The sequence below is a fragment of the Canis lupus genome, chromosome 6 (genome assembly GCF_011100685.1).
Source record: "Canis lupus familiaris isolate Mischka breed German Shepherd chromosome 6, alternate assembly UU_Cfam_GSD_1.0, whole genome shotgun sequence".
Taxonomy (NCBI): domain Eukaryota; kingdom Metazoa; phylum Chordata; class Mammalia; order Carnivora; family Canidae; genus Canis; species Canis lupus.
Window position 1 is genome coordinate 25,198,438 of NC_049227.1, and position 13,192 is coordinate 25,211,629.

Sequence of the window (13,192 nt, forward strand, 5' to 3'; positions counted from 1 at the left end):
CCTCCAGTATCTTTTCACAACCCTCAGAGAGAGGAGCCAAAATCTATTAGTGGCCAGTAAGGCCCTATATTGTCTGACCCCCAGGTCCCTCATTCTGCTTCAGGCCAAATGGACTTCTTGTCATTCCTCAAACATGCTGCACATACTCCCACCTCAGGGCCTTTACACTTATGGGAACCGTAAGTGCCTGGAAACTCTCTCCCCCCAGATATCCACATAGCCTCTGTCCCTCCATCTCCCTCACCTCCTTCAGTCTTTATTAAAATGTTTCTTCTCCGTGAGGCCTCCTTTGGCCTCCCTACTTAAACTCAATCCTCCTAACACTCCTAACCTCCAGCTCTGCTTCTTTTGTCTCCATAGCACTTAGCATCTTATATAGTATATATTTTACTTATTTATTTTCTGCCTTCTCCAACAATAGCAGGGATGTTGATCTGTTGATTGTTAAATCCCCAGTACCTAGAATAGTGTCTGGCACATGGTAGATTCCAGAAAAGATTTGTTGAATGAATTATGAATGATTGGATGGATGGATGGATGGATGGATAAATCTCAATTCCTGTTATTGTTAGATCCTATCCAGCTAGCTTTAGGATCCCAGCATTCCCGTTATCACAGCCTATTTCTCTCACTTTCATTCTAGCTACTCAGGAGCACTGGATTGTGTGTGGAAGCTCTAAAAGTTCCACCATTTGGACGATTATTCCATGTGTTTTTCTTGCTCTCAGCTGCTTGCCTTAGGGACTCTGCTTTGGACACACTGTCAACCAGCAACCCTGAGCCAGGCAGGACTAAATCCACAAGGAAGCCAAGGGATGAGGCCTGAGGGCTAGAGCAGCTGGCAATAGGCCAGCGCCTGCTGGTGATGATGGATGGGGGGTATCAAAGACAATGATGGTGACAAAGCAGGCAGTGGAGAGGCAAAAGTAGCATTCCCTATGCATTGATTGGGAATTTAATGAAAACAATCATTCACTTTCGTGTTCCATCGCAGGAACAGGTGTGCTGACTGACTGGTGGGGCATGTGCCAGTTGTCCTGGAGCTGGCTCTCTGGGTTTTGCTTTACAAAAGCCCTCTCTGTTGGACTTGGAAGTTGCCCAGGCAGTGGAGGTGATTTGCACTTTCTCCAAGTGTGCTCCAGATGGACAGAGGAGAAGGGTGGGGACTGACACAATGCATTCTGGCTTGAGAGGGAATCAATGACCCCTTGCCCTGGCTCAGTCCACCTGCCGCAGACATCAAGGCAGGGAGGGTCCTGCAATCTCTCAGGGTTATCAGGAGAAAGGAAGGCAAACGTAAGCACCTTTTAGTGCTCTCTCATTTAGGCCAGGAAGGCCTGCTTGGGGCCAGAATTCCATGCCAGCTCCCTAAGGTTTTCCAGAAAGAGGCTCCCTACTCCTAACCCCCACCCTGCAGCCCAGGAATAGGAGGGGCCAAGGAATCCTAATCCAGAGTGTGAGGTCTCTTAGACACCACTTACCCCAAGAGGAAGACTCTGAGAAGGTGGGGGAGCATTGTAACCTCTTCTCACACCTGACTTCCTTATTTGAGACTAAGAGTCCCTGATGTATTACAAGCAACCACAGGGCAATTGGAAGGGCTCAATGTGGCCTGTAACTCCAGGACTTTCCACCAGATGGCACGCATGCTCCCTCATTCTTTTCTCCTCTAACTTCTGACCACAGAAATTGTACAATAATAATAATAACAGCGGCCCTTATCATGTGCCAGGCACTATGCTGAGGGTTTGACACACCCAGTGTTGGTTAGAGAGGCGATTGAGTACTTCCAGATCCTGGCTATATGTCTCACTGCCACATAGCCCTGGGCAAGTAGGACATTTTACTTCCCATCAGTTTTCTCATCTATGGAATTGAGATAATAACCACACCTACCCTATAGGAATGCTGAGAAGATTAGATGGCTCAATGCACGGAAAGCTCTTAGAAATTGATAAGCACTGTATAACTGATTGTTAAGTACGTCTTACTTGGCTGAGAACTCTATGGGGTAGTCGATAAAATTTTTCTCATTTTACCCATGAAGAAAGTGAGACTCGCAGATTTGGAACGAGTTCCCCAAAGTTGTATTACTTCCAGTGTTGCTGAGCCCAGAGTTCCCTGAAGTGCCTCCAAAATGGCCAATTTCATGAAATATGTGCCTTGCATCCTGTCACATTGCTGAAAAATTACCTACTGTAGCAGGGCCTGAGGAAGGCCCAGGAGCTAAGTGGGAGAAACCCAGCCTCCTCCTTGGGAGATGGGGAGTGGGAGAGGCTCTAGCAAGTTCTGATTTATACTGACTCTTTCAGACAACCCATCCTCCAAACAATCCAGGAACCTGGCTAAGGAGTTGGGCAAAGCCGTGGAAGTCATGGGCAAAGGCAAGAATGGGCTCGGCTTTGGCAAAGTGGACATTACAGTCGAGAAGGAACTTCAGAAGGAGTTTGATGTTAAGAAGGCCCCAGAGTTGAAGCTGTTCTTTGAAGGCAACAGGTCGGAACCCATCAGTTGCAAAGGTAATTAATGCTTGTGTGTCAATCAAGGTAGTGCTAGCTATGGAAACACAAACACCAGCATTTCAGTGGCATAATATCAAGGACCCAGGTTCCTTCCAGCTTGCAGCTTTGACTTCCCTTAGGGCTTCTGAGCTCCCTGCCATTTTCTGTATCTAGCCAGTAGCTGGGGCAGGAAGGCAGAGGGTTGCCACTGATGTTCATGACCCAGGCTTGGGAGTGGCAAACCTCACATCTCTTTCCATTGACCAAAATTCTAAGTGGACCCACTCAACTGAATGGCTGAGCAATATGGCCCTGATCTGTGTCCATAAGGAAAAATTTAGTGAATACATAGCTGCCTCCACCACAGCTTGCATCTTAGTTGATGAGCCGTAGAAGCACCATGAGGTGGGAGATAGTGAGATGCATGGTTCGTAAGCTGCCAGAGACCAGAGAGTGAGTTCCTAACCCCACATCCCATCTCCCACCCCAATCTTCTACTTTAGAATGATTTTAGCAGGGTCCTAGGCCAAGAAAGGAGAGAGTAGGAGATGATGAAACAAGACAGATTTGGGACAGGGTGACTACCAAACACTTTAGCTTCTATCATCCACTTCATTCGTTAACTTGTTCATTCATTTATTCAACACTCTTTTATTGAGAAACTACCATGCCTCAAGCCCTACCTTGGTGTCAAGGATGCTTGAAGAATTATGTGACTCAGTGCGGCACATGGTAGTCCTAGTTTTTAAAAATGCTAAATACATAAATGCATAAATGTGTACAAAATTGATGGATGGATAAAATGAAACTGACAAATGCCAATGTGCCCAGCACAGCCTGTACTATGCTAGTAGAAAGTTCCTAATACATGTGTGAATGATTGAATCAGGAAACTGAGATAGTTTTTTGCAGGGTCTGACATTTAGCAAGTCTGAAATAAGCCTGTTGCAGAAACCAAGAGTGCCACCATCTGCAGGTGCCACAGGATGCCTTGCAGTTCCCTGAGCGGACACAAGGGGGCATGAGACACAGGCCAGACTTGCCAGCGAAAAGCGCCAGCCTCAGGGTGGATTACAAACAAGACCAGGCAGTGCAATGGCTCCCTGGAGGTTTGTGGGACAATGGGGGAGGGGGGTTGACAGTAGTGAAGAGGGGGGCCCCTCCGAGGTGAGGTCGGGCTCCTCTTGAATAAAGGTGACAATGTGGCAACTTCCAGACTGTCTGAGCCCCTTTAGGTAGGAGCTGGTGCCTGGGACCTCCTCTATTCATGCAAGAAGCTGCAACACTGCCTCCCCTAAGAAGTCTCCTTTGACTGCTCAGATCAGGGTGCCTGCCCTCCTCTGGAGTCCCAAAGCACCTGTGCTTCCACCTCAAGGCCCTCATTTCACAGAACCATATCTGTTCTTCAATGTCTAGAAAGAGCACAAGGGCAAGAGTTGATCTCATTTCTTTTCCTGGGTGCTCTAAAGAGGTTGCCACAACTGGCAGACCCCAGCTGGCTTTAAATCCTTGCCGTGTGCCTGAAGAACAGTTCCTCCCTCTTGTCACATTGTATTTTCCTCGTCTGTAAAATGGGGATGGTGGCAGTATCTACCTCCTAGGGTCACAGATTAGGTGAAACAAATTTGTAAGGGACAAGGCCCCGACACATATCTGAACCCTTTACTGTGCTCTAGCACTATTCTGGCCCCTTTTACCTATGTCACAACTACTCAGTGTAGCAGGTACTTTTACAGATCGGGAATTGGAGGCATAGAGAAGTAGAACAACTTCCTCCAGGATCCCCAGCTAATAAGCATTGCAGCCCACAAATGTTTTCTGCAAAGGACCAGATAATATTTTAGGCCTTTCAAGCCAGACTATCTCTTTTAGCAGCTACTAAACTCTGCTGATGCAATAGAAAAGCAGTCCTACGTAAACAAATGGGTGTGACTGGGTTCCAATAAAACTTTATTTATAAAGTCAACTACAGGTCAGATTTGGCCCTTGGGCTGTCATTTTTTTTTTTTAGATGTTTATTTATTTATGATAGTCACAGAGAGAGAAAGAGAGAGAGGCAGAGACACAGGCAGAGGGAGAAGCAGGCTCCATGCACCAGAAGCCCGATGTGGGATTCGATCCCGGGTCTCCAGGATCGCGCCCTGGGCCAAAGGCAGGCGCCAAACCGCTGCGCCACCCAGGGATCCCTTTTTTTTTTTTTTTTTTTTAAATGCCTTGGGCTGTCATTGACCAATCTCTGCTCTACGTTGTGCTGCACTCAAAGTAAATGGCAGATGTGGTTCTTATTGTTATCAAACTGTTAGTTTCCAGACCCTTGTGCAGTGCCTGGAACACTTCCTGAGTAGTTTTTGAGTTTGAGTGGGATAGAATTGCAAGGGCTCACTGCAGGCAGTCTTGGGGTAAGGAGTCAGCCCATATTTCTATCTTGCTCATCCCTCTTTGTCTTCAGTATTATCCCCAACCAGGGAAAGAGGCAGTGGGATGCTGGGAGGGAGCCAGGGCCTGGATTTAGAACAAACACTAGTTATAAGAATTTGAGCCATGGCAGCCCAGGTGGCTCAGCGATTTAGCACCTGCCTTCAGCCCAGGGCCTGATCCTAGAGACCCGGGATCGATTCCCATATCAGGCTCTCTGCATGGAGCCTGCTTCTTCCTCTGCCTGTGTCTCTGCCTCTCTCTCTCTGTGTCTCTCATGAATAAATAAATAAATAATCTTGAAAAAAAGAAAAAAAGAATTTGAGCCAGTCTTCCAATTTCTCATTTCCTAAAGAGTTCTGCCAACTTGACAGGGCTTCCCTGAGCTAAGAGGGGCAACAGAGCTTTACTAGTCTCCTGTACGAGCTTTTCTGAAAATTTTTCCAGGAGACATGTGGGGCTTAGTCCTTGCTGGGTCAAAGCCATAGTTCTGGTTCTCCTCTAGTCTCCCAAGGATTGATGGTGGGAGATTCCCTGGAGGGAGGGGAACTCAGTTTAGCTTCAGGGCCTCAGTTAATGATGCATTCACAGCTTGTGTCTGGAAATATGCAGTGGGGCCACAGCCCCAGTCAATCATTGACATAGTGTTCACACCTCAGTTATTACCATGTCCTCTGGTTCAGAGCCAAGTGCCAGGGAGACACCTGCCCAATAGAGGCAGTGACTGATCTGCAAGTAAACAAACTATTTGCCAGATTCAAACCTACCTTGGTCCCATGGGTTCAGAGGGGCAAACAGAGCTCAGATATCCCAGAGAAGATGGCTCAAGATCAAGTTCCTTCAAGCCAGCTTATGTTATGATTTATTCACCTCATTTATTCATCCTATAATTATTTCCTGAGCACCTAGTACGAGCCAGACATTACAGGAGCTAGTGAGCAAGCTAACCAAAAATCACAATTTCAGAAAAAGACTGACTCGATGAATTAAATGCAACAGGTCATAAACTAGAGAATGATATGATTGATGGGGTTGGGGGTGGTAAGAAACACCCAAACCTCAAACTAAATAAGCCAGAAGAGTTACCCTGACTGCTGAGGAGAAAGCGGCCCAGGCAGAGGGACTGGCAGATGGCAAAGTCTGGTGTGCTGGAGGATAGGGTACGAATGCCGTGTGGACCACAGGAGACAGTGGCACAAAATGAGATAGGAGCGATGGTTCTGATGACCTGAAAATCAAATGCATTTGGAGGGTTTTTGCTCACCTTTTTTCAGTATCCTCACAACTTTGAAACCTGTCCCTTCCAGAGCACTTAAAACATAATTTTTTTCAGACAAATGCTTATAAGGGAAACTTTCCATGATATGTGCCTGTTCCTGAAAGATGGCTTGGAATGTTGAAAATAGAAATTCAGCTTTGGGGCTGAATCCAGGAGAGAGAGGGGCACTGCAGCAGGGTGGAGTGCTGTGGTCTGAGGGTGGCACGGAGTGTCCCCCACAACCCTTCTCTGTCCCTTGAGGCCAGCACATCGTCCTTCTATGAACTTCTATTGGCCTGACTCACTGTGGCTTTTAAAATGGCCTAATCGGTATCTGCTAATGCTGAACACGGCATCCCCTATGACCAGAAGTTCTACTCCTGGGCATGTACTCAACAGAAGTGCATGCAACGTGCCCCCAGAGACATGCACGAAAATTAATTCTTAATAGTCCCAAACTGGAAACAACCCAAATGTGCACCAATAGAGGATGGATAAATAAATTATAGAACATTCACGCAACAGAATGCTACACAGAACATGCAACAATATGGATGAATCTCAGGTAACAAAGCCAGATTCCAAAACAGGCACTGTGTGATTCCATTTGTGTGAAGTTCAAGAGTAGGCAGACTAACTCATGCTATTAGAGTAGCAGTTACCCTCAGGTAGGGGTGGGTTAGGGGCTGAGAGAAGGCACAAGTGGTCTTTGGAGGGCCTGGTAATGGTCTATCTCTTGATCTGAGTGGTATTCAGGTGTGTTCATTTTGTAAAAATTCATCAAACTATACATTATAATTTGTACACCTTTCTGCATGGAAATATATGTCCTTGTAAGTTTTTAAAATGGCCTTATGTTCTCAGGAAATGTAAGCAAAGATGCTGAAAATAGAGTCCTTTCCAGTCGATTTACCAATTCAACATGCATTCATCAAGCCCCATGTTGCAATTTGTCCTGCACAGGCTGCTTGCTCTGCCCAAAAGCTTTTCCCTCTCCTTCCTTGTCCAGTTCTGTTCTTCTTGTTCCTACTTCCTTATTAACTCCTAATGTGTCCTTCAGTTTTCAGTTCATAAGTGATCTCCTCTGGGAAGCCCCCCTTGACTTCACAGTCTAGGACATGTATCCTTGCTACAGGCTCATAGAACTTTGTTTGTGAATACCTACTTAGGCTCTGATTATATACTTGTGTAATTATTTGACAATTGTCCTACTCAACAGAATGAGAGCTGCAAAGCAGTGAATGTGTTTGTTTCTGCTCACCATTATATCCCTGGGACCAAGCACAACACAATAATAGGTACTCAGCACATATTTGTCAAATGAATGAATGAGTGAAGGAATGAATGGTGAGTAAAAGAATAAAGGCCTATAGATAATAGTCCAAAGCTACTCACAGCAAACATTGCATTATCTCAAAAACTCAGTTTAAATGTTCCATTTTATAGCAGTCTTTGATAGAAAATAATACTCTATATTATCTACTATCATGTAGAATTGATGATCCTAAAAAACGCATGTCCACCTGTAGCCTAACGTACTTTCTAGCACAATGTTTCATCTCCCCAGATATGGTATATGTGTCTCAATTTTAGAAGCTAAGATTTTTGTGTGCTTGGCAACCCCCTCTATGATAGCTGAGAAATAGAAGTCAGGCTCTATGACCTTAGGGGACATCTGTGCTTCCGCTAAGGAAGTGGAAGCACAGACAATAATGGAGTTTTCCCAGAGTCATAGAGCTAACTGGTATTTTTATTACATTTCATTCATTTACATTTTTTTTAAAGTAAATTAATTTTCTTGTCACTTTGGAAGGTAGGTAAGAAAAGAAGACTGGGCATGCTTCCTCCTGGGTTTGATTCTCAGGTTCACTAGTAATAGGTAGCCACTGGCATGTCTAACCTCAATTTCCTCATCTTTAAAACGGGGAGAGGAAGAATATCTATCCCATAGGGTAGGGTGGTTGTGGGGATGTAATACATGCAAATTGCTCAGCTCAGTGCCTTGTCCTTAGAAAGTGCTCCATGAAGTTTAACTGCTGCTATAAATGTTCATGCTTTGAGGCTGAGGCTGGAAGGAGTGAAAGGACTGACCTTGGCCTTCAGTGGGTGGGAGCTCAAGACCAGATATTTCTGTTCATTGAACTTGAAGAAAATAGGCCTTGCTCCAGTTCAGGAGGAAAGTGCTATGGGATCCATTTCACGCTCTCTATCTCTCTCTCTCTCTCTCTCTCTAGGAGTGGTTGAATCTGCTGCCTTGGTCGTTTGGTTGAGAAGACAAATTAGCCAGAAAGCATTTTTGTTCAATAACACCCAGCAAGTGTTAGAGTTTGTGAAATCTAGGCCCTTGGTCATTGTTGGCTTCTTCCAGGTACTGGGGTCAAGGGGTGGGAGGCGGCTTTTCAATTGGTGAGGATTCCTGTGTCTGGGAGGGGATGAGGGTGGGGAGAGGTCTTTCATTTGGATTAATGCCATACCCATTCTTCCTTTTCCAATGAGCTGGTTTTCTGGGTAACTGCAGAGTTAAAATGAAGAAGGAAAGAACAGAGGATGACCAGAAAGGTGGATAGGAATGCAGAGAGAGGGGAGATTAACATTTTTAAAAATGGTTTTGATATCATAACTGATCTTGTGGAGGTCTATTTAGAATATCACTGGATAACGAATAATTTGCAAATTGCTTTTCCTTGTGGAGAATGAGTTTCTTATATGTCTTTACTCATTTCCTGGAACTTGGATTGCTCCTCCCTTCCCCCCAGTGGAAGTCAGAACTTTGGCATTATATTTTTACTTGGGGAGAGTATGTACCTTTCTGTCTCATCTCACTTTTTGACAGTGTTTCTAGCCCTGATTTTCTTGAAGTTCTAGAATGAAGGTTGTGACTACAGCCATATCTTGATTTCAAGTTTATATTTGGTGATCTATGTGGTCAAATCATTTGCCGCCTCTGAAAGCAATTAAAGGAATAAAATGCTTAAAAGTTTCAACCTGTGTGTTAGAACAGCCTCACTCCAAGAACTTGGAAAAAGTTGAACTTCTCCGTTCTTTTCATTAATTTCTGTGGATTTGCCTATTTTGGCCTTAGTCATAGCCATAGAAGTATCCTGAGTATGAAACATTCATGAAAGGGGACTTAGGGAACCCAAGAAAACCCCAGAACTTGGAAAGGTGAGGAGATGAATTGGTCACCATTTCCACCTTGACCTTAAATAAGCCAGATGTTTTGCTTTCTACCAAAGCCTCACCAACCATCCTTTCCCAAACAGGATTTAGAGGAAGAAGTGGCAGAGTTGTTCTTTGATATGATCAAAGACTTCCCAGAACTAACATTTGGAGTAATATCAATTAGCAATGCCATTGGGCGTTTCCATGTCACCCTTGACAGTCTTCTGGTATTCAAAAAGGTAAGACTTGCATTCTTTTGCTAGTTAAGGGTCTCCAGCTCAAAATAGTGGACTATGAATGTATCTATAGGCTTTGAGTACAAATTCTGGTTCTGCCACTTGTGAGCTAAGTGGCATTGGACTAGGCAGCTTTTGTGAGATCACAGTCTCCCAGAGTTTCTCTGGCCTTTCTAGACATCTTCCATTGTAAGTTCCTCCTCCTTTTTTTAACCAGTAAATGCCATTCATGAAGGCTCAGTCCTTTGCCCTGTGTTTTCTTGTAGTCCATGCTCTCCCACCCACCCTCCATCAGCAATTGCCACCCATACACCCATGACTTACAAATCTCCATTTCCAGCCAGACTTCTCTATCTCCAGACTTTCATATCCAACACCAGATTTCTCAACATGACCAAGCCTAACTTCATAATCTCCCCTCCAAATCCTCTTTCAGTGTTTTTTTTTTTCCTCTCTCAATGAATTGCATCACCATTTCTCCAATCTCCCATCTGAGCAAAGCTGTAATACCCAGGCATTATTCTAACCCTTCCCTCTTCTCCACTCTTCATAACCAGTCCATCACCCCAAACCGACCAATTTTAAGTTCAAAATATCCCTTGAGCACTGAGGGGGGCACTTGACGGGATGAGCACTGGGTGTTATTCTGTATGTTGGCAAATTGAACACCAATAAAAAATAAACTTTTTATTAAAAAAAATATCCCTTGAGTTTATCTATTTCTCTCTATTGCTACCGTCCTAAGTCAAGTGACCATCATATCCCATAGCCTAATGCAATATCCACCCCACTGGCCTGCCACATTCTCTTTTATCCTCTGAAGAGTAATCTTTCCATAACTCAGTGTGATGGCCACCTGCCTGCTTCCCACCAAAAGCACTTTAAGGCTTCCTATTATTCTTAGGATAAAGACTCAAGTCCCTAATAAGGCCCACAAGGCTTTCCATAGTCTAGCCTCTTTACACATCTTCCTCTTTTCCCTCCCTGATCTGAGATTAGATCATCTGAGCTGTCTGATATGGCAGCTGCTAGTCCCATGTGACTATTTACATTAAAATTAATTAATATTTTAGTTCCTCTATCAAAATAGCTACATGTGGATAGTGGCATCTATTGGACAACATAGATATACAGAGCATTTCTGTCATCACAGAAAGTTTATTGAACTGTGTTACTCTAGACACTGTAGTCTGGTTCCTGGAACATGCCTTACTCCCTCCCCACAGAAAGCCAAATCCTTAAAATAATCATGTTATTTATAGATATGGCTTAGATTGGGTTACTTGCCCAAAGCCACATAGGAGATAGGTAAACTGATCTGCTTAAGACTGTGAGTCACTACATTTTCATTTGGGCTCTTAAAAGTTATTACAAGGTTTTAAGTTGGAGAATAAAATAACGTGATTTGTGTCTTTGAATGAGAAAACAGAATCCAAAAATAGATCCAAATATATATGGAAATCTAGTATATGATAAAGATATTTTAGATCAATAGGGAAAATATATTATTTAATGACTAGAGTTGAGAGAATTGGGTAGCCATTTAGAAAAAAAAATAAAGCTAAATCTATATATCCTCCTTCCACTGAATTAAATTGCAGATTGATTTCTGATTTAAAAATATAACAAAGAAACCATGGAAAGACTAGAAGATGCCATGGCGGGGCGGGGGGTTGCTTTCTAAACTTGGAGTTGGAAAGCCCTTTTATAAAGCATGATAGAAACCCCAGAAACTATGAAAAGAAATACTGATAAGTTTGGACCACATAGGGATCCCTGGGTGGCGCAGCGGTTTGGCGCCTGCCTTTGGTCCAGGGCGTGATCCTGGAGACCCAGGATCGAATCCCACATCGGGCTTCCGGTGCATGGAGCCTGCTTCTCCCTCTGCCTATGTCTCTGCCTCTCTCTTTCTCTCTCTGTGACTATCATAAATAAATAAAAATTAAAAAAAAAAAAAAAAAAGTTTGGACCACATAAAATTTTTAAAATTCCACAGAATAAACCTCAGCACAATATCAAAAGCCAAAGATCAAATTTGAAAAATGCACTTAGGACAGAGTCAGTCTATTTTAATGGATAAAAGCATGAGCTCTAGAGTCAGACTGCTGGTTGGGATCACTAGGTAAGCAACCTTGGGCAAGTCACTTCACTTTTCACCATATGTTCTCAACTGTACAATGGGAGAAATAATGATTCATAGCTCAGTGAGATGTTATGAGGATTAAATGAATTCTTGCATATAATGTATTTAGGATTATGGCTGGGACAATATGAGCTCTCAATAATTCTGATTAGCATTATCAGACTATTGTCATGACCAGAAAAGAGTTTCAGCTTTGTTCAAAAGACAGCAGGGGTGTACCTCATTGTGGTTTTGATGGCAAATGATGAGGAACATGTTCTCATGTGCTTGTTGGCCATGTGTATGTCTTCTTTGGTGAAATTTCTGTTCAGGGGTAATGGAAGGGGAGGTGGGCGGGGGGATGGGGTGACTAGGTGATGGGCACTGAGGGGGGCACTTGATGGGATGAGCACTGGGTGTTATACTATATGTTGGCAAATCAAATTCCAGTAAAAAAAAAAAAAAAAGGACAACGGGCTGTGACGTATTTGAAAAAGAGAATGACATGAGTTGTTTTTCTAAGAGCATCACTCTGGCTAAAGGTGAGGGGAGAAAAACAAGGGGAGAAATTGGAAGATTATTAGGTAGCTTTAGTAGGAATTCAGGAAAGAGGTTTGGACTAGAGAGTAGGCTCAGTGAAGGCAAAGAGTTGGGAAGAGACAGAGTTGGGAGAAATCAGCCAGAGAGAGCCAAGTCTTTGTTCTCCATCCCCCAAAGATTTTGATCTCGGGCCACAGAGAATTATTTCTTTCCTTGTGTTAATCCTGGTCCTTCTGAGAAGCAGTCGTCAAGCAGGATTAGGCATGCAAAATATTGGAGAAAATGCCTATGAAGGGAAACGGAGGGAGCTGGAGGAGACGCATCAGGCCATGATGTTGGTGTGACCCTTTGGAAAGAAGGAAGGTCCCCTGACTGTAGTGAAGTTCTAAGAAAGCTGGTCAATGTCACCTACCAGAGAAGTCCCGCATCTCCCAGAAATGAGCTTGCCTTAGTATCCCTGACACAGTGTCATTGGTTAGGAGCAGTGGGTAAGAAACTGCTCAGCATTAGCACAGCTATTTGGATGGATTTCAAAATGAAACAACTCACTGACCATTGACTATACTCCCTGCTTTGTAGATTGGAAATTTTAACAACCGCCACAGACCCATATTCCACTCACAGGTTAATAATCTGCCAGGCCGTTCATATTTACCAAATACCTAGATTATGGATTACACTTGTCATTATGGTGTTCTCCTTTTGTCCATGGGAAAAATTATGCTATTTATATTTATTAAGTGTCTACATTATGGAAGCTACTGCCCTCCAATGCTTTCTTCTTTTTGTCCAAGGGAAAAATTGTGAAACGCGAGGAGCTTATTAATGACATTACCAACAAACAAGTCATCAATCAAGTCATAAAACAGCACCTCACAGATTTTGTTATTGAATACAACACTGAGGTTAGTAAGCCAAAGGGTCCCTGGGAGAAGGGTGGGTGGGGCAGCTGTGTGCA

The 13,192-nt window shown here is 43.8% G+C and overlaps 1 protein-coding gene and 1 long non-coding RNA gene across 7 annotated transcripts in view; one reads left to right on the forward strand and one right to left on the reverse strand.

The window, feature by feature from the left end:
• PDILT (protein disulfide isomerase like, testis expressed) overlaps positions 1 to 13,192 on the forward strand; it is a 42,847-nt gene that overhangs the window by 17,378 nt on the left and 12,277 nt on the right. For all 5 annotated transcript variants that reach the window (XM_038540201.1, XM_038540200.1, XM_038540198.1 and 2 more), the window contains 4 exons: positions 2,313 to 2,519; positions 8,409 to 8,542; positions 9,438 to 9,575; positions 13,029 to 13,139. In XM_038540201.1, coding sequence (XP_038396129.1) covers positions 2,313 to 2,519; positions 8,409 to 8,542; positions 9,438 to 9,575; positions 13,029 to 13,139 — 590 coding nt within the window. The remainder of the gene's footprint in view (positions 1 to 2,312; positions 2,520 to 8,408; positions 8,543 to 9,437; positions 9,576 to 13,028; positions 13,140 to 13,192) is intronic.
• The window catches only part of LOC119872189, an 80,746-nt gene that overhangs the window by 6,407 nt on the left and 61,147 nt on the right, over positions 1 to 13,192 (reverse strand). The window lies entirely within an intron of this gene.